Source organism: Pelodiscus sinensis, chromosome 22 (assembly GCF_052426305.1).
Source record: "Pelodiscus sinensis isolate ZL-2025 chromosome 22, ASM5242630v1, whole genome shotgun sequence".
NCBI classification, from domain to species: domain Eukaryota; kingdom Metazoa; phylum Chordata; order Testudines; family Trionychidae; genus Pelodiscus; species Pelodiscus sinensis.
Window position 1 is genome coordinate 19676661 of NC_143073.1, and position 20148 is coordinate 19696808.

Below are 20148 nucleotides of genomic sequence, written 5' to 3' on the forward strand. Positions count from 1 at the left end.
CCAGGTCAGGATGACTTGTTCAGTCCAACTCCTCAGGAATGAGACAAGTGTGGGCCAGGCCTAAACAGCACAGTTATCTGGGGAGAGTGATGGGGGTAGCTGGTAACGGCCTGTGACTGATGGGTGAATCTTCTGTGGGACCAAGTTGAGGACTTGCTGGGGATAACAGAGGGGAGTCTGGAACATGGGTCTACATAGGGTGTGTGGAATGGGGCACAGGCCTTTGCTCTCTGGGGAGCACCTGCTGCCAGAGAGCTCTGTGTCGCTCAGCCATTCAGTGCCTCGGACACATGGCAGGCTGGGGCCCTGGATGCCACTTAAATGGGGAGGAAAGTGTGAACTGGGGGGCAGAGCCCTGAAAAAGGAAGACAGATGCACTCTCCCAGCATGCCCCAGCCTTCCCAGTGTACCCAGTCAACAGAGAAGATCTCTCAACATGCACCAGAGCAGAGTGGGACTCTGCAAATCCCTCAGATTCAGAACAGTGCTCCCAGCACGCACCAGGCTTGGAAGAATGCTCCCAGCATGAACCAGGCCCAGTGCAAGAATCCCAGCATGCACCAGGCTTGGAGCAGAGCTCTCAGCATGAACTGGCCTTACCACTCGCTCTGCCTCCTGCCCTGCCCCTGAATTTCCCTTAGTACCCAGGGCAGTGAGGGCACCTCCCTGCTGGGCAGTCTTCTGCTGTGTGGAGCTGCATAAATTTCTGCCCTCGCAGCTGCCCTGGATCCCCAAGGAATAAGGAAATGCCAGAGGGTCAGGAGAGAGGCAAACGGAACACACAGAGGTGCAGCTCTCTCTGGGGACTAGCTGCACATAACGCTGCACGAGGAAGGCTCGCCTGGCACTGAGATGCAATCACTTCAGGGGTGTGGCAGTTCTCTTCCTCATCTTTTCCACTTCCCTTTCAGCTTGCAGACAACCACTCGTCTCAGAGTGCACAGGCACACAGGGCCTGGCTCACACACATGCACCTCGCAGGAAGTGCAGGCAGGAGGAAATGACTCGTGAGGCCTTCTTCTACCGCCCCAGTGCGGCCCTCCCCCTCCTGCTCACACGCCATCCCAGAGCCGGCTGCAATGAGGGTAAGACTCTGGGCCCCCTATTCCAGATGCCTGGGTTCCCCAGCTCTGATAAGAACCAGCTGTGCCCCACTCTGGTGCCTTGGCCCTGACTTCCTGTCATGAGCGACCCCGTCCCGGTGGGTCATGCTACTGCTGGGGGGCATTGAGTGGGGAGCCAGGCTGGTGATGGGAACCAGGTGTTATGGCACAGGGTAGGAAACGAGGGGCCAGCAAGGGGTTGGGGGAAGACCCTCGGGCAGGAATGAGACTAGCCCATCAGCCTGGTAATGCTTGTAGACCTATGTTCCCCTTCATGCCATCTGGACCTTCCCTATCTCTCTCTCTCTCCACATAGACCCCTATATCTATCTATTGTGGCAGGGTCAGTCCCAATCCTGGGACCCAGACCCCTGTTCTGTCCACTATCCCACAGGTTAGGGGCCACGGTACAAATCCCACTTGCCTTTTCTCAGCATTTGGTCTTCTGTCCCTCGGCAAAACAAACGGGTGTTGGGGCTGAGGAAACAGCCTCCTCAGCCACCAGCTGAGTTTCTGGCCCCCTGGAGTAAAGGGAGCCTCCAAACACTCCCGGCGGAGCTCCTCACCTCCCCCTGCAGCTTTTAGCAGTGCTGCTGTTCTGCTCCGCTCCTCTGAGTCTCCTTATTGGTTGTTTGTTCCTCTCCAAACTCCTTCTCCACTCTCCTCTACCCTCCCCTCCCCTCCCCCACAGGGAAGGTTTTTAAAGAGGTCCTGTGGCAGCCTGAAATCAGCTCACCTGGCTCTTAATTGACTTACAGCAGCCCTGTCTCAGATGCCCCTGATCAGCCAGGGCCCTTGCTGTTTTTTGTTTTTTTTAAGAGCTGCATCTCTCCCCTTTCATCCAGCCTATTTACCTGCCCTGTCACATATCCTCCTCCCCTGCTCAGCACTAGGGGGTTGGGCTACTTGGGACAGCAGGCAGTGCACCCTCAGCAGGCCATGGGCATTGCTGTGCTTGGCTCTGGCCTTGCGTTGCACTTGGAAGGGGAATGGTTTTAGGGACAGGAACCCCCGCGTTACTCTCGCGTTCCTGTTTTTATTCCGGTGCATTCACTGCAGGGGCGCGTGGTCTGTGAATTTTCGTCCAAGCAGCTAATATTGCAGGCTGTCCATGGCTCACTTCACCTCCAGGCACTCCTTCTCCACAATGGCATAGTTCTTCTCTCTTGGGAGGAGCTTCCGGCTTAGGTACAGGGTGGGATGCTCTTCCTCTCTGACCATTTGGGACAGTACTGCATCCAATCCGACATGAAGAGGCATCGGTCTGGAGTAAGAACTCCCTTTCGAAGTCAGGGGCTATGGGTCACTGCACAGGGCTGATTTTAAGTCGCTGAATGCCTCCTCTGCTGCAGGGGTCCATTTCACTACATCCGGGTCCTGGGCTCTCATCTGTCAGGGGACACGCCCTGAAAGCAAAGTGGGGGATAAACCTGCAATAATACCCCACTAGTCCCAAGAATGCCCGGACCTGCTTCTTTCCGACTGGCCAGGGCCAGTGCTGTATGACAGCCACCTTATTCAGCTGGGGCCTCACTAAGCCCCTTCCCACTATATACCCCAGGTATTTGGCCTCTGCTAGTCCCATCGCACACTTTGCCAGGTTTGTGGTTAGGCCAGATTTCCTTAAGGTGTCCAATACAGCCTCCACCTTCTCCGGATGTGTGTCCCAGTTGATAACATCATCAACATAGGCAGCTGCATATGGATGGTGTGGGCGCAATAGCTTATCCATAAGCCACTGGAAGGTCGCATGGGCCCTATGTCGCCCGAACGGTAGGACAGTGTACTGATATAAGTCCAAGGGTATGGCAAAGGCTGGCTTCTCTCTGGCTTTCTTGGACAACAGGATTTGCCAGTAACCCTTGGTCAGGTTGAGGGTAGACAAAAAAAAAGAAAGAGCCTTTCCCAGATGATCAATCAGCTCATCTATTCACAGCATGGGGTATGCATCAAATTTTGATAACTCATTTAATTTCCTGAAATCATTACAAAACCGAAGGTTGCCATCGGGCTTAGGTGCTAGGATGACGGGGTTGGATCACTGGTTCCAGCATTTTTCTTTCTTCTTTCCGTACCTCCTCTCGCTTTGCTTCTGGGATTCAGTAGGGCCTCACGTTCACCCTTACTCCTGGGTCTGTGATTATCATAGAATCATAGAATACTAGGACTGGAAGGGACCTTGAGAGGTCATCGAGTCCAGCCCTCTGCCCCCATGGCAGGACCAAATACTGTCTAGACCATCCTGATAGACATTTATCTCACCTACTCTTAAATATCTCCAGAGATGGAGATTCCACAGCCTCCCTGGGCAATTTATTCCAGTGTTTGACCATCCTGACAGTTAGGAACTTTCGGTATGTCTACACTACAAAGTTAATTCGAACTAACGGACGTTAGTTCGAATTAACTTTCATAGGCGCTACACTAGCGCTCCGGTAGTTCAAACTTAATTCGAACTAGCGGAGTGCTTAGTTCGAACTAGGAAAACCTCATTTTACAAGGATTAAGCCTAGTTCGAACACCAGGGAAACTCGTCTGCCTCCCTCCCGGCCCCAGAGCCCTTAAAGGGGCATGTGCTGGTTACGGTGCCCGTGCCAGGTGCAAGCCTGCCAGCACCCAGCCAGCAGACCCTGTACCTGGCACAGATCGAGCCACCCACCCGATGCGGCCCAGCCCTCCCCCTCTTCCCGGGACCAGGCTGGCAGCTCCCGGGAGCTTGCCCGGGACCGCAACAGGCGGGCACCCGCCTGGGCTTGTGCAGACATCATGGACCTCGTCCACGATCTCCGCACTAGGCACAGGAAAGTGGCTGTCTAGGGCAGGAGAGCTGCCAGCCTGGCCACCCAGGAGCAGCTGTGCAAGAGAATCAAGGGGGTCCACTGAGACCCCCGACCCTGAGCCCTGAGCTTACAATGGCCGTCCTGGGTCAGACCAAAGGTCCATCTAGCCCAGTAGCCTGTCTGCTGACAGCGGCCAACACTAGGGACCCTGGAGGGGATGGACCGAAAACAGTGAACAAGCCATTTGTCTCGTGCCATCCCTCTCCAGCCTTCCACAAACCTTGGGCAGGGACACCACTCCTACCCCCTGGCTAAGACTACTCCATGGACCCAAGCTCCATGACTTGATCTCACTTCCCTTTAAACTCTGTTCTAGTTCTAGCCTTCACAGCCTCCTGCAGCAAGGAGTTCCACAGGTTGACTCTTTGCTTTGTGAAGAAGAACTTTCTGTTACTAGTTTGAAGCCTGCTACCCATTCGTTTCCTTTGGTGTCCTCTAGTCCTTCTTTATGGGAACTAATGAAGAACTTTTCTGTATGCACCCTCTCCACCCAACTCCTGCTTTTAGAGACCTCTATCCTGTCCCCCCTCCATCTCCTCTTTTCTAAGCTGAAAAGTCCCAGTCTCTTTAGCCTCTCTTCATATGGGACCTGTTCCCAACCCCTGATCATTTTAGTTGCCCTCCCCTCTCCCAGCCTCTCTCTTCCCCTCTCCCACCTCCTTTTCCCAGTCTCCCCCAGTTTTGTTCAATAAAGACAGATTCCATTTTGGAAGACACGTTATCTTTATTTTGTACATCAAGAAGAGGGGCTAGGGAAGGGTAAGTGGAAGGAGGTGAGGGAGGAATGGGGCACGAGCCCCTGATGGGGAGGACTGGGCTGGCTCTGTGGGCTTCTGGGTGTGGAAGCTCTCCTGCAGCCCCCCAATTGTCCCCTCTCCCCAGATGGCAGCCTGCGGCAAGTGTAGCCGGTCTGATGGCCGAGTGCTGTGATGTGCCCAGTGTGGGTAGTCCGGGCACTCCAAGCCAGGACTGCTTTGCAAGCGGGGCACCCCTGAGAACTGTCTGTCCGGGGTGGGGGTCGGTACCCTTTAAGCACAGCCCTCGGCTAGCCTGAGACAGCATCTCCACGCTCTAAGTCCTCCTCTGATGCCCTGCCGGCACTGCTTCCGGCCATCCTTACGCCCGGTTCAGGGTCCACTTAATGTGGACGCACTAGTTCGAATTAGCAAAACGCTAATTCGAACTAGTTTTTTAGTCTGGATCCGTTAGTTCGAATTAGCTTAGTTCGAATTAACGTTGTAGTGTAGACATACCCTTTGTCCTAATGTCCAACCTAAACCTCCCTTGCTGCAGTTTAAGCCCATTGCTTCTTGTTCTATCCTCAGAGGCCAAGATGAACAAGTTTTCTCCCTCCTCCTTGTGACACCCTTTTAGATACCTGAAAACAGCTATCATGTCCCCCCTCAGTGGTCCGGCTGGGCTCTGCTGAGAACACATTCAAGTGTCAGTCCAGCATCGCAAGAGCCTCCGCCTGCTGGTTTAGGGTTAACTCTGGAGAGATCCCCACCTACCTCTGTTGGTATCACTGTCCACATGGCAGCCAGCTCCACCTCCCACTCTAACTAGAGTTTCAGCAGGTTAGTATGGTAGATTTGTTCAAGTTTCCAGCGACCAGGGTGCCACACCTTATAATCTATCTCTCCTAGACCTCAACCATTTCATAGGGCTCCTGCCACCTGGCGAGGAGCTTACTCTCCACTGTTGAGACCAGTACCATCACCCGATCGCCCACCTGGAATTTCTCGACCGTTGCCTGATGGTTGTAATAGGTCTGCTGGGCATTTTCCAGGTTCTCTTTTACAATGGGGGCATCTGGAGGATGTGCTCTACAATATTGCCTCCGTGTTTTGGCTGCTCCCCCAAGGCCTCTTTGGTGAGATCTAGGATGCCTCGGAGGTTACTCCTGTACAACAGTTCGAACAGGGAAAAACCCATGGACACTTGCAGAATTTTCTGGATGGCAAACATGAGGCATGGGAGTAGAGTATCCCAATCCTTCCTGTCCCAATTCACTACTTTCTAGATCATGTCCTTGAGGGAGTGGTTGAACCCATCCGTCTGTGGGTGGTATACTGACGTCCTCAGGGCCCGTTTGTGGAGCAGTGCACGCAGGTCTTTCATTAACTTAGAAACAAAGGGAGTACTCTGATCGGTTAGGATCTCCTTGGGTATCCCCACCCTTGAAAAGATCTGAACTAATTCCCTCGCTACTGTCTTAGAATGAGTATTCTGCAGGGGTACCACCTCTGGGTATCATGTTGCGTAATCCAGGACCACTAATATGCTCCGGTGCCCCCGGGCTGACTTCTCCAATGGGCCATCTAGGTCTATAGCGATGAGCTCAAAGGGGACCTCAACAATAGGCAGGGGCACCAGTGGGGCCTTTAAGTGCAGCCGGGGCCCATGCAGCTGGCATTCAGGGCTGGCAGCACAATACCGCTGAACTTCCACATACACCCTGGGCTAGCAGAACCTTGGTAAAATCTGGTCTAGGGTTTTCTCTACTCCTAGGTGACCCCCGAATAAATGGCTGTGGGCCAGGTCCAGGACAGCTCATAGACTCATAGACTTTAAGGTCAGAAGGGACCATTATGATCATCTAGTCTGACCCCCTGCACAGTGCAGGCCACAGAATCTCACCCACCCCTCCTAGAATCATCCTCTCACCTATAGCTCAGATATTGAAGCCTTCAAATACTTTGAAGACCCCAAGATGCAGAGAATCCTCCAGCTGTGATCTGTGCCCCATGCTACAGAGGAAGGCGAAAAACCTCCAGGGCCTCTGCCAATCTACCCTGGAGGAAAATTCCTTCCCGACCCCAAATATGGCGATCAGCTAAACCCTGAGCATGTGGGCAAGACTCACCAGCCAGACACCCAGAAAGTTCCCTATAGCAACTCCTATCATCCCTCCAGTGACCTATTTCCCACAGTGTTTCTGGGGCACCAAGAGCAGTTCCACCGCTGGTTCCTTGTCTGGCACCACTTGGTACAGTAGATCCCCCTTGATTATATAATACAGTCTAAGGCCCTTGGTCCTTCCTTCTACTGGGACCCCATTTACTTCAACTGCCTCCTTACACATGTTTTGATACAACAGGTCATTGGCCTGATCCTGTCCAAAATTTTTGATCGAGGGCTCTATTTGCCCAAACTCTGGGGAACCTTTGGCTTCTTCCGTCCCAGGGGCCCCTGCTGAGCTAGGCCCAGCTTCGGGCTCATCTACCTCCTGTTGTGCTCCACTATTGGTTGGTTCAGATTCCCCCTGGCCAGGGCCTGCCTTAGGTTCTGGGTCAGGATTCGAGTGCCCAGTAGCTTGGCTGCCCTCCTTTCCTGCCTTGACTTCCAGTGAACAGGTCCTGGGAAAACTCGTGAAAGACCAGGAGAGGGCTCTGCCCTCCCCTCTCAGGTTACCATACACGTGGCTTTTCCTGGACATGTCCTTGTTTTCACATGTTAAATTGTCATCTGGCTGGCTTTTTTAAAAGGTAAAAAATGTCTGGGATTTTTTGCCCTGCAAAGGGGATCAAGGAGGGGGCGGTGGCATGTGCCTTCAATGGAATGTTCGGAGCCACGTGCTTGGACCGTTCATGGCCGCTCTGCGCACGTGCCCCAGTGCCTGGAGGGAAAAGTGTGTGACTGCGGCAGCAACTCCGGTGAGACCCAGAGCGGGACCCTCCACCTAGCTAGATTTATGTCCCCAGCTCTGCTGAAGGGAAACAGCATTGGGTTAGAGCAGAGGGGCTGGGGGTGCCTGGCTCTGGAGGAAGGATGGGGGTATTGGGTTAGAGCAGGAGTGCCTAGCTCTGTGGGAGGGGAGGGGCATTGGGTCAGAGCAGGGAGACTGGGAGGGGTGGGTGGTTCTGGGGGAGGGCAGTGGAACTGGGTTAGAGCAGGGAACTGGGAATTAGAACTTCTGGCTCCTTTCCTTCCCTGCAGGCGGGCAGTGGGTCTGTGGGTGAGATTTGAGGGTCCCAGTCTCAGCTGTGGGAGGACTGTGGGAGCTGGTGGTTGGTGGGGCAGGCAGGGGAAAGGAAGGGATTCTGGGAAGCAGGATTCCTGGGTTCCTTTTCTAGCCATGCCACTTCTCCCCTCGGTGCCTTTAACTTCATGCCCCAGGATGGCCCCCAGCCAGCAGCCTCCCTGGCTCCCCTCTCCCTCCTCCTGGCCCCGCAGCAGCCCAGGCTGCCAGCTGGTTGGCGGTGCTGCTGGAGCCTGTGCTGCCGCATATCTTGGTGCAGTGAGGTGGGGAAGTGGGAGCCTGGCATGGGGCGTCCCCTCGCACCATGAGAGCCAGTGGGGGCAACAGCAACCCTGGCAGCAGCAAGGCGGCAGCCAGAACCCCAAGCCTGGCGTGTGCGGGGGCGAATTTGCCAGCTCCTGAGTCCGGCCCCCTGTGCGAGTGGAGCAGCTGCGACCGCCGCGGCACCGGCAGGCACCAGGTGTCCTCTTGTTTGAGAGTTCAAATATGGTAACCCTACGCAAATGTGACTGGTGTTTGTCAGCACCCCAAAGAGTTCACATATGGTAACCCTACTGTACTCCCTGCTGCGAGGTGGTCACTAAACCCAGGGAAGTCCTGCCTGATTATGACTGGGTGTGGGAGCCTTGGCGCCACCCCCGCTGCCACCTTTGCGACATTCCCCTGGATCGCTATCTGCATGGGGGCGACAGGGTAATAACTGACATCACCATGCACACAGGAGATCCCTGTGCACTTGGCTCAGGACAGCTCATTCCATCCCATCAGCTGCCCTGAGACCAATGTGACGCCACTCCCCGAGTCCACCAGTGCCATGGTCTCTATGCCATTCATCCTAACCAGCTGGGTGTACCGATGGGGGGCTGTTGCTATGCCTACCAAATTTATGGGATTGCATGGGCCTCCCAGGTCCCCAAGGTCACACTGCATGGGTTGTGCCGTGTTTGGACAGTGTGCTGCTATATGCCCTATTTCCCTGCATGCGTAGCATTGATACCGGGTGTGGGGCACCCCCCTATTTCTTTGGCTACTGAGTCTTACCCCCTGACCTTCCTTCCCCCCATCCCCATCCCCAAGTCCCTTCACAGCCTCCATCCGCTCTTCCATCTCCTTCCTCCCCTGCCAAGTCTTGATTGAGGGTTCGGAGACATGGGCCCTTGGAGCCAGGCCAGCTCTCCTACCCCTCCGGACTTCTTCCCTGAGGGGTCATGAGACTCCTTTAGCCATTAGTTGTCTTTCTACAAAGGCTACCATCTCATCCTATGAAAAGAAGTCATTCTGGCCCACCAGTAGGTCTGGTGGGAGGTCCCTCATATAATGGTCCAGGACAATTTCCATGATCTTCTCCAGGCTGTAGGTCTCTGGCCGCAACCATTTTTGGGCCAGGTGGATCAGGTAAAAGAGTTGTGACTTGGTGCTCTGCCCTCCTGGTACCTCCACTCGTGGAACCTTTGGGCTCTGATGATGGTTACTCCTGATCTGGGAAGAATCCCAGCCTTCATCTGGGGGTACTCAGTGGCTGCCTCCTCAGGCATGTCACTTGCACTCTGGTAGCTTTTTGTTGCACTGCAGTGGCTTGTACGAGTGCCTTAACTACATCCTCCATCCTGCTTTTCTCCCTTCTTACCAGGGCGACCTAGCCTGCCCTGGGTGGGTCTGCTGCGAAATCTCACAGTAGTGAAATGATCCCACTTCTGACACCATGTGTGGCAGGGTCAGTCCCACTCCTGGGTGCCAGATCCCTATTCTTCCCACTATCATGCAGGTTAGGGGCCATGGTACAAATCCCACTTGCCTTTTCTCAGTGTTCTTGCCTTCTGTCCCTTGGCAAAACAATAAGGTGCTAAGGCCGATGCCCCTGGCTAGTCACGGCTGAGTAAACCGTTCTCCTCAGCCACAGGCTGAAGTTTCTGGTCACCTGGGGCAAAGGGAGACTCCAAACACTCCCTGTTGGAGCCCCTCACCTCTCCCGGCAGCCTTTAGCAGTGCTGGTGTTGTTCTGCTCAGTTCCTCTGAGTCTCCTTATCAGTTGTTCATTCCTCTCCAAACTCCTTCTCCACTCTCCTCTACCTTCCTGCACAGCACCTCCACACCTGGCCTGACCCTGCTGGCCATTCACCATGAGGGTGATGTTCTATGCCCGGGACTGTGTCAGGGTTTGGTTAGCATGTGTGTGTGTCGGGGGAGGGGGTTCCAACTTGCAAGCTTGGGGAGCAAATATGAGTCGGCAATGCTGCCTGAGTCTGCCAGTGCCTGAGCCCGATGTGGGGGCAGTAACTCCCCCAGTAGCTCATGAATCAAGAAGGCAAATACCCCACAGCCCACCCCAACATGGCTGGGTCTCCCCTCCAGGCAGCTCAGGCTTTGAAAATGTTTCACTCATGTTGGTCACCTTAGTAGCTCCCTGTGGCCAGTCTGACTCAGTGCAGAACAACCCCAGGGTATCAGAACGCGGGATGGAGGGGGTGGGGGAGGGAAAGCCCAAGGCAGGGCTGCCAGTGGCTGCAGGTTGGAAGTAAGGGGCACCAGCAGAGCCCAAAACAATTGAGTATCTCTGACTTGGCTGCAGGTCCAGGTCTTCCTGTTGTTCTTGCTCCTGGGCCTGATCCCAGTTCTGGCTGATCAAGGTAAGTGTCTCTCCCATGGCACCTGCCTCCCCCATGGCACCAAGAAATCCAGCCTTGGGAAACATCTGTAGGAGGGAGGGGCTGTCATGGTGGGGCTGGGAGGAATGTCTCAAGTTCTAAACCAGCTCTGGGCGGGGAGTGGGGCTACTGGTTAGATTGGAAGGCTGAGAGCCAGACTCCTGGGGGGCTGTTCTCCCTCTGCTTTTGGGCATGACTCTGCTTCTCTGTGTCTCAGGTTCCTTCTGTTTGAGATTGAGCTCCCTGCAGGTCTGGCAGGAGTGAGGGGAATTCCCCTCAATCAGGTGCTGTATAGGGAGTATGATGTGTAGCAGATAGGTCTGTTTCCAGGCACCTTGTCCCTCTCACTTGCATACACACACACACAAAGCAGGGCTCATCCCCTCCAGCAGTGGGACACACACAGAGGAAGCTGGGTGTCTGAGCACATCAAGCTGTGGATGCGGGTGTCTTGCCTGGAACCTCCCTACATCCAGAAACCCCCTTTGCTCCAACAGAAAGCTCCACCAAGGATCCTGAACAGACAACCCTGCTGACCAAGACAACCCCTACGAATGATCAAGGGGGTGAGTGCCAGATCAATGTCCCCAGAGCAAGGTGGGGGCTCAGCAGGGATGCTGGGCTGCAGGGAGCAGCGTGGGGCCCTAGCAGGGGTTGCTGAGTTGTGGGGAACAGGGTGAGGGTCCAGCAGGGGTGCTGGACTGCAGAGAGCGGGGTGGGGGGTCAGCAGGAGGTGCTGGGCTGCAGAGAGTGGGGTGGGGGCCCAGCAGGGGGTGCTGGGATGCGGAGAGCAGGGTGGGGGCCCAGCAGTGGGTGCTGGGATGTGGGGAGCAGGGTGGGGGATCAGCAGGGGGCACTGGGCTGCAGAGAGCAGGGGGGCCCAGAAGGTTGGCTCTGTGTGTGCACCCTCTGTTAGCTAAGATCAGGCTGGTACTGTTGAGGGAGGGGATGCAGACTAGCTCAGGGGTGGGCAATAATTTTTGACTGGGGGCCACTTCAAAAATTTTTGAAGTGGCCCCTGGCCGCTGGAAGGGGCGGGGCCAGGACATTTCCCTACTTCCCTGCCCACAGATCCTGATTGGTCGGGGGGGGGGGGTGGGAAGTCTTTGCCTCTGGCCCCACCCTCCTGAGAGAACTGCCAGTTGTTCTGAACAGCTGGTGATTCCCTCTAGGGACCCGCATCTCTGGCATTGGGAGGAGACTTCATGCGCTTGCCCCCATCCCCAAGCCCTGATTGGCTTGGCAGGTGGGGGGGGGGGGGTGTCGCAAAGTTTCTCACTCCTTGTCCTCCAGCCACATGCTCCCTCGTCCCTGGGCCCTGATTGGCCTAGGGGCGGGGGAGCGGCAGGACCTCCGCAGGCTGGATTAATCCACTTGGGGGGCGAATCTAGCCGGCGGAGGCCCTTTAGCTTACCCCTGGTCTAGTGCTTCGTGGGTTGTTGTTTCTCACATGCCCACAGGGAGGCTTTTATCTTTCATCAGCAACCCTCACTCTGAGCCTGCACTGGGCAGGACTCTGCAGTCATGACCCTGTCTGACCCCAGTTTGGTTTTGAGATGCTGCCTGGCAACAGTGTGGCACTATGTGCAGTTGTTCCAGCTGCCCTGCCCCAGAGGTGGCTGCATGGGCTGATTTGTCATTTGTAATCTCAGTTCTTTCTTTGCATGACTTGAGCAGGTGGTGTGCAAGATGCAGAGGAGGGAAACACGTCGCCTGCCACAGGGAAGGGGCATCACGTTGAAAATGTGGTGATTAAGGGTGAGAAAAAAGCCCCTCCATGGAGCCCCAGTCCACACCCTCCAGTCAGACAGTATGTGACTGCTCTGCTCCACAGTGTGCCCCCCAGTCCTGCCAGCGGCAGCTTGGCTGGAGAAAAGCTCTTTACATAAGAGAAAGGACAGCTCTAGAAATGGGGAAATGACCACCTGGGAGAACGGGGCTGTGGGTCGGGAATGAGGAGCACCCACAGTGCTGGGGAAGGAGTTGGCCTAGGGCTGGGCTAGCAGGGGCTTCAGGGAGTGAGGGGCACTGGCAGATATTGGTAACTGGTGCTTGCGGAGGAGGGGGTGCAGGAACGGCCATTCAAAGGGGCAGGGATGGGCCTGTGGAGGCACCCCATTTAGCAATTCCAATTCAGGGGGCCTGGGGTGCAGTGCACCCCCAAGTGCTACCAAAAATCACCTGTTCTGGCAGAGCTGGAGGGAGGAAAAGGGTTCAGGCTCTGAGTCCTACCCTCCTTTGTTCTCCCTGCAGCCACCAAAGAGTCTGGAGTCTCCAGTTCCAACAGCAGGATCAAAACTACTTCAGGTAGGAGAAAGAACCAGCCCCCATGCTGCACCCCACTGGTGGCTGCACCTCAGGGCTGGCGAGGGCTCCCCGGATAACCAGCTCCCACATCCCACCCCGGACTTGTTCTTTCCAGGCCTCAGTTGCAGAGCCCTGGGGAGCCCATGAACTCAGCCCAGGCCCCGTCCCATCCCCTCGCCTCGCCAGGCATTTTGGGTAATTCTCCCTCTGCCCCTGCAGGAGCAGAGCAGAAGCAAGATGAGCGCTTCTTTTACGGTGGGTACTGGCTGTTCCTGCCTCGAGCCCAGGGGTGCTGTCCCCACCCCACCCCGCCTTCACACTCACCCCTCCCCTCCTCTCTCTTCCAGATTACCACTCCCTGCGCAAGTGGGGCCTGGTAGCTGCTGCGGTCCTCTTTGTCCTGGGCATCCTCATCCTCACCTGTGAGCAGGGCTGGGAGCTGGGATGCTTGGGTTCCCTCCAGCTCCGGGGGGGAGGGGTCTGGTGGGGAGAGCGGGGCTGGGAGCCAGGACACTTGGGTTCCCTCTGGCTCTGGGAGGGGAGGGGTCTGGTGGGGAGAGCGGGGCTGAGAGCCAGGACACTTGGGTTCCCTCTGGCTCTGGGAGGGGAGGGGTCTGGTGGGGAGAGCGGGGCTGAGAGCCAGGACACTTGGGTTCCCTCTGGCTCTGGGAGGGGAGGGGTCTGGTGGGGAGAGTGGGGCTGGGAGCCAGGACACTTGGGTTCCCTCCAGCTCTGGGAGGGGAGGGGTCTGGTGGGGAGAGCAGGGCTGGGAGCCGGGACGCTTGGGTTCCCTCCGGCTCTGGGAGGGGAGGGGTCTGGTGGGGAGAGTGGGGCTGGGAACTGGGACACCTGTGTTTGCTCAGCTCACACTGGGTCTCTCTTGGTCTCCAGGTGGTAAATATGGGAAGTGCCCCCGATGTGGAGGCCAGAAGCGGAGGAGGTGAGAGCCATCCCTGTCCCCTCTTGGGTCCTGCAGGGTCCCCCAGACCAGCCCCCCATAACCTTCTCTCCCTTTTCCTTGCAGCGCCTATGATATCTCACAGCTCTGAGGGGATCCCTGTGGGGCTGGACTCTGGTCGGAGGGGCTGGCCCGGAGCCCCCCAAGCGATGCTACATGCTTGTGGGGGTGTTGAACCAGAAGCAGTCCCCTGCTCTTCCCTTGGTGATCTGCCTGATGGTGCCCCCCATCAATCCAGCACAATTCCTGTCCCCCCAGCCTAGATCCATCTTTCTCCCCTCCTGCTCCAGGCCTTGCCCCCCTCCTCCCAGCCTGTCTCCCATACTGGCCCAGATCCTCCAACCCTTTCCCCTCCTTGGCCTGGCTTCCCCCTCCATGTCCCCCATCTTCCCCCCATCTCTCTGAGTGCCAGTCGTGCTGTGTTGTATTTTGATGACATTAAACAATTCTCGCCCCCCCCTCAAGAAAAGTATCTGTGAGCCGCTTGCACACCATGGGGTGGGGGAAGGGGGTATAATGGTTAGAGTCAGAGGGAGGCGCTGGGAGCCAGGACTCCTGGGTTCCATCTATGGCATGATGAACTGCTAGTTTCATTGCCTCTTTTAGTGGCAGCAGGGCCCCACTGGCATTTCATTGCATTCCAGCTGGTGCCCCAGCCTGGATGGGGCGGGGGAGCATTCAAAGTGTTGATAACCATGATTAGTGCCTGAAAATAGCCAAGGGCAGGAATTTCCCTTCTACCCCTGGGGTGGGGCCAGCTCTGAGCTGCTTGCAGGGGTGGGGAACCTCAGGCCTGAGGGCTGGATGTGGCCCTCAACTTGTCTGGACTCAGCCCCTGAGGTTCAGGACTCCCCCCCAGCATTGGGAAGCCTGTGCTGGCACTCCAGCTCCCTCACCTTCCCCCCATGGGGATGGAGCAGACAGAACCTACCGACTTGCCTGCCCCCCAGGCTCTGCTGTGCGAGGGGAATGTGGGGAGGGTCTTTCTGCTTCTCAGTCCGGGAGGGTTTTAGTCTCACTTGTGTGCAGCCCCCACTGATTTTTCAGTGAGTCAGCAGCCCCCAGCCCACAAAAGTTCCTTGCCCCTGTCCTAAACTGTGATAAGGAGTGGCAGGCGCATGGGGTGAGCTGCCCGCAGGCAGTGTTATGTGTTGCTTTCCTCAACTGCTCCACTCCAGAGGTGGGAGCTGTTTGTTCTCGTGTAATGTAGAAAGCTCCTAGATTGTGCTACTTCCCGCTAGTCTCTGAGCACTGAGCATGCCCAGCAGTTCTCTGCAGCTGTTGCCCTGCTCTCTGCCGGCACTAGCTGTACGTTTGTGCTTAGTCCATGTTCAAAGCGTTTAAAAAGTAAGAAAAGCGGCTCACCAGAGCAGGTGGCTTAACATTCACATGGCGAGGGGTGCGGCAGATGCAGGCAGGGCAGGATCCGTTCTGCGCAAACTCAGCTCTGGTGGGGGGAGGGGCGCCTGGTAAACTCGTGAGCACAGAGTTCAAAGCCCCGGAGCAGGAGGGCTGAAAACAGCCTCCCCTGTAGGAATGAGGCACAAGTCAAAGCGTGGTCATGGCAAGGGGGCTTTGTTAGCATTTATTCACCTCGGAGGCACTGAGCATGCTCAGTAGGGCTGCACACGCCCCTGCCCTTCTCTCTGCCCATACTAGCTCTTAAGTTTTTGCTCACTGCATTTTAAAAGCATTTAAAAAGGAAGAAGAGATGAGTTAACATTGACTTGACAAGGGGGAGAAGCAGTTGCAGGCAGGATTAGGATCGGTTCTAGGCAAACTCAGCTCTGGTGGGGGGAGGGGCACCAGGTAAACACAACACCGTGCAAAGCCCCAGCACAGGCAGGGCAAAGTGATACAAACAGCCTCCCCAGTCCTGAGGCACAAGTCAAAGGGTGGCCGTGGCAAGCGGGCTTTTTTATTTGCTTAAACGTTTTAAAATCATTTATTCACCTCGGAGGCTGCAGCTGCCCCTGCACTTTGCCCTGCCCTCTCTATCTATGTGTTTTTGCTTGCTGCATTTTAAAGGAGTTTCAAAATGTAAAAAGGGTGCTAAAGACAGGACATGAAGTTTCATAACATTTCACACATTTCTCTTGTCTTCTTTCCGGGACTCACTGAATTGTGCTCCCGTCTCTGCAATCCATTTTCATTATTTTGCTCCTTGCAAATGTAATGTCTTGTACTATAATTACTCTGTGCAATGCTTAAGTCAAAGTAGTGCTACTTTGAAACAAATTTAAGTAAATAAGAGTCCAAGTAACCTTTTGTAAAACTACTTGGCTGTGTCTAGACTGGCATGATTTTCCGCAAATGCTTTTAACAGAAAAGTTTTTCTGTTAAAAGCATTTGCGGAAAAGAGCGTCTAGATTGGCATAGATGCTTTTGCGCAAAAGCACTTTTTGCGGAAAACCGTCTGTGCCAATCTAGACGCGGTTTTGCGCAAGAAAGCCCCGATCCCCATTTTTGCCATCGAGGCTTTTTTTGCTCAAAACAGTTTTTAGCTGTCTACACTGGCCCTCTTGCACAAATACATTTGCGCAAGAGGGCTTTTTCCCAAACGGGAGCAGCATAGTATTTGCGGAAAAACACTGAAAATCTTACATTAGATTGTCAGTGTTCTCGCGCAAATTCAAGCGGCCAGTGTAGACAGCTGGCAAGTTTTTCCGCAAAAGCAAGTGCTTTTGCGGAAAAACTTGCCAGTCTAGTCGCAGCCGACTTTAAGGTCAGAGGGGACCATTTTGATCATCTAGTCTGACCCCCTGCACAATGCAGGCCACAGAATCTCACCTAGAATAATCCTCTCGCCTATATCTCAGATATTGAAGTCCTTGAAACGATGGTTCAAAGACCCCAAGAGGTCCTGTCCTCCCCCACCCCACTGTGCGGCATCAGGCCAGCATGGCTGGACTTGCAGGGGCCACTCCACAGCCCAAATCCTGGCAGAGCCGCTGGGCCACTGGGAATGTTTTGTCAGTCTAGACGCAGCCCTTGAATAAAAGAACAAAAGTATCACATCTTAATTGTACATACGTATTCAAAAGTAAAATTTAGTTGTCCTATGGAAACCTATGCTTAACCACCTAAGTTTTTGCAGGTCAACATTATTTTTCACACTCTCTCTCTCTCTCTCACACACGCACACACACACACGATATATGAACATATGATATAATTCTCTCTATATTATATACACACATATACTATACATTTTTCAGTGATGGAATTTAACTGTAGTCACTGCCTTCATTTATAAAGATGAAGAGTGACCAAATTAAATACAACACTCAGATTATAGAAATGTATTCACAGGCAGTCCCCGAGTTACGTGAATCCGACTTATGTCGGATCCGCAGATACGAACGGGGATTTTCTCACCCCGGAGGACTGGAGCGGCGGGACGCCTGGTCCCGCCGCCCACCTCCTCCGGGGCGAGAAAAGCTGCTCCCCATTTCCCTGGTCTGCTGCGGGAGCCAGCAGACCAGGGAGACGGGGAGCAAAGCTGCGCAGGACCCGGGGCCGGACCCGCGGCCGCTTCCAGATCAGCTGGAAGCGCCGGGGGTCCGGCCCCGGGTCCTGCGCCGCTTTGTTCAGCGTCTCCCTGGTCTGCAGACCAGAGAGACGCTGAGCAAAGCGGCGCAGAACCCGGGCCGGACCGCGGCGCTTCCAGCTGATCTGGAAGCGCCGCGGTCCGGCCCGGGTCCTCCGCCGCTTTGCTCCGCGTCTCTCTGGTCTGCTGGGGGCAGCTAGTGCCCCCCTCAGCAGACCAGGGAGATGTGGAGCAAAGCCCGGGGCCTGTGGTAGAGCAGGTGGGGCGCTGCCGGTTGGTCACACAGCACCGCTCCTTGGCACTACTGGACCAACCCGGCAGCACCCCAGCTACTCTGCCCCAGGAGTTCTGATTCAGCCGCTGCTGATCAGTTTCAGCAGTGGCTGAATCAGGACGCCTGGGGCAGAGCAGCTGGGGTGCTGCTGGGTTGGTCCAGTAGCGCCGAGGAGCGGCCGCGCTACTGGACCAACCCAGCAGCACCCGAGCTGCTCTGCCCCAGGCGTCCCCAAGTTAGCCGCTGCTGAAACTGACCAGCGGCTGACTACAGGAAGCCCGAGGCAGAGTTGCTCTGCCCCGGGCTTCCTGGAATCAGCTGCTGATCAGTTTCAGCAGCAGCTGACTTGGGGACGCCTGGGGTTCTTAAGTTGAATCTGTATGTAAGTCAGAACTGGTGTCCAGATTCAGCGACTGAATCTGGAGCCAGTTCCGACTTACATACAGATTCAACTTAAGAACAAACCTACAGTCCCTATCTTGTACGTAACCCGGGGACTGCCTGTATTTTGCCCACGTTCACAGTGTACATTTTTAGCATTTTTCCATTGTAACGATTAATTTCCAAAATGTTTGTTCAAGCATAGGAACATTTTTCCCCCAGAATTATCACAGTCAATCCTCCTTTCTCTTCTATGAAAAAAAATACAAGTTATTCACCACAGAAGAATCTCTCACAGGCAGCTGATGCAGGCAGAGGTCTGTTGGCCCTGATACACAGCTCCCTAATTCTAGGAAAAGACTGCAGCAGATCCATGGTCCCTCGTGAAGAGGACAAATACTCATCAAGCTTATTTGCAGTTTCATTTGTCTAAAACGACACAGTCTCTTATCTTTTCTAATCCCAGTTTCATGCTTGTTCCAAGTGGTCCTAACATTTGGCTTCAAGATGTCAGCTGCTATTACCTCCAGGTCCTCAGATATTTCACCAAAACACTTCTGAATGCCACACTGAAGTCCTTCTACCAGTGGCTCAAGAGGGCATCTTGTTCCTTTGCAGTTTTGAAACCATCTAGGCTGTGTCTACATTGGCATCCCTTTCCGGAAAAGGGATGCTAATGAGACACTTCGGAATTGCAAATCCGCGGGGGATTTAAATACCCCCGCGGCATTTGCATTTACATGGCTGCTGCTTTTTTGCGGCTCGGGGTTTTTGCCGGAGAAAAGCGCCAGTGTAGACACGATTTTCCGGAAAATAAGCCCTTTTCCGGAAGATCCCTTATTCCTAAGGGATCTTCCGGAAAAGGGCTTATTTTCTGGAAAATCGCATCTACACTGGCGGTTTTCTCCGGCAAAAACCCCGAGCCAGAAAAAACCGGCAGCCATGTAAATGCAAATGCTGCGGGGGTATTTAAATCCCCCGCGGATTTGCAATTCTGAAGTGTCTCATTAGCATCCCTTTTCCGGAAAGGGATGCCAGTGTAGACACAGCCCTACAGTAAAACTTGTGTTATCTGGCATGCTCTGGGATTAGGGCATTCCGGTTATCTGAGGGTCCCATCAAGCTAGGAAAAACCAATGGATAATAATAGTAAATCTCAGGTTTTTAATATTGGTAGTTTTGTAGTGTGAGGCAGTTGGTCTCATATTTCTATTTTGAGTTAAAGATGATTAGTACTTCTTAAATAATAAATTGTCAAGCCATGGTAAACCAAGCCAGGCTTATGCGCCTGAAGATGTGACAGTATTGTGGCTGGGGGCAATGCCGGTTAACAAAGTTTTCTGGTTAACAGAGTGCCAGATATCAAAGGTTTCACTGTAGTATAATTTAAACTTGAAAAACAACAAACAGTCTGGTAGCTCTTTATAGACTGACAAAACATACAGATGGTATCATGACACAGCCCACTTCTTTAGATTACCGGAGTTTTGAGTTTAGGATGTGCAGACCCAAAATAAATAGGTCTGCACATCCTAAACGCAAAACTCAGGTGATACCATCTATATGTTTTGTTAGTCTATAAAGAGCTACCAGACTGTTGTTTTTTAAGTTTATCCTGTATAGACTAACTCGGCTATCCTCTGAAGCTGGTATAATTTAGGCAGCATCCATTCCATTAGTGTGCTTGTCTCTGCTTGGAGAATATTTAGTGCCTTCACCACTGGGCCCATGACTATGGCATATTCTGCCAATAAAATCAGCTCTGCTGGATTCAGCCTGTAGAATAATCAATGCATAATATTAATTAATAAAAATACAGAATGATCAGGGTTTTTTTTTAACAAAAATAAAAGTATAAAGCAAAGAACTTCTTCTTACATATTAATTTTGAGTTCTGGAAACATATTTCTCATCGACCCTTCTCCTTGTTCATTCAGTATGCACCGAATTCTCTCCACAGTCATGAACACAAAGTTCTATCTTTTCTGGCTTGGCCAAATGAACTGTGGCTTGCATTCTACTTCCACCGTTTTTGCGTCAATTGCTGAGAGTTCAGTTTTATTTCATAGTGCTTAGCATCTGGCAAAAGTGGACCTGTCCATCTCTTT

At 54.0% G+C, this 20148-nt stretch overlaps 1 protein-coding gene across 4 annotated transcripts; it reads left to right on the forward strand.

Annotated features, from left to right (window-relative positions):
• Positions 1-935: 935 nt before the first annotated feature.
• Positions 936-16152, forward strand: LOC149521843 (uncharacterized). Of its 4 annotated transcripts, none has more exons than XM_089772419.1 (9): positions 936-1085; positions 10495-10552; positions 11068-11136; positions 12248-12328; positions 12824-12877; positions 13097-13132; positions 13225-13299; positions 13769-13817; positions 13902-16141. In XM_089772419.1, exons 1-9 carry the CDS (start codon positions 1080-1082, stop codon positions 13924-13926), a joined length of 453 nt encoding a protein of 150 aa, XP_089628545.1. In that variant the 5' UTR covers positions 936-1079; the 3' UTR covers positions 13927-16141. The 4 variants fall into 4 exon arrangements, with proteins under 4 accessions (XP_089628545.1, XP_089628546.1, XP_089628544.1 ...); XM_089772417.1 differs by lacking the exon at positions 936-1085 and adding an exon at positions 6754-7599 and having other exon boundaries at positions 13902-16145; XM_089772418.1 differs by lacking the exons at positions 936-1085; positions 13097-13132 and adding an exon at positions 4841-7599 and having other exon boundaries at positions 13902-16152.
• The last annotated feature ends 3996 nt before the right edge of the window (positions 16153-20148 follow it).

Bases quoted from the DNA above. Each gene is read 5' to 3' on its own strand.
- LOC149521843 (XM_089772417.1), top strand. From the start codon at position 7,489: ATGTGCCTTCAATGGAATGTTCGGAGCCACGTGCTTGGACCGTTCATG. The intron at 7,600-10,494 runs GTGAGACCCAGA...ACTTGGCTGCAG, and splicing joins TGACTGCGGCAGCAACTCCG to GTCCAGGTCTTCCTGTTGTT. The intron at 10,553-11,067 runs GTAAGTGTCTCT...TTGCTCCAACAG, and splicing joins CCCAGTTCTGGCTGATCAAG to AAAGCTCCACCAAGGATCCT.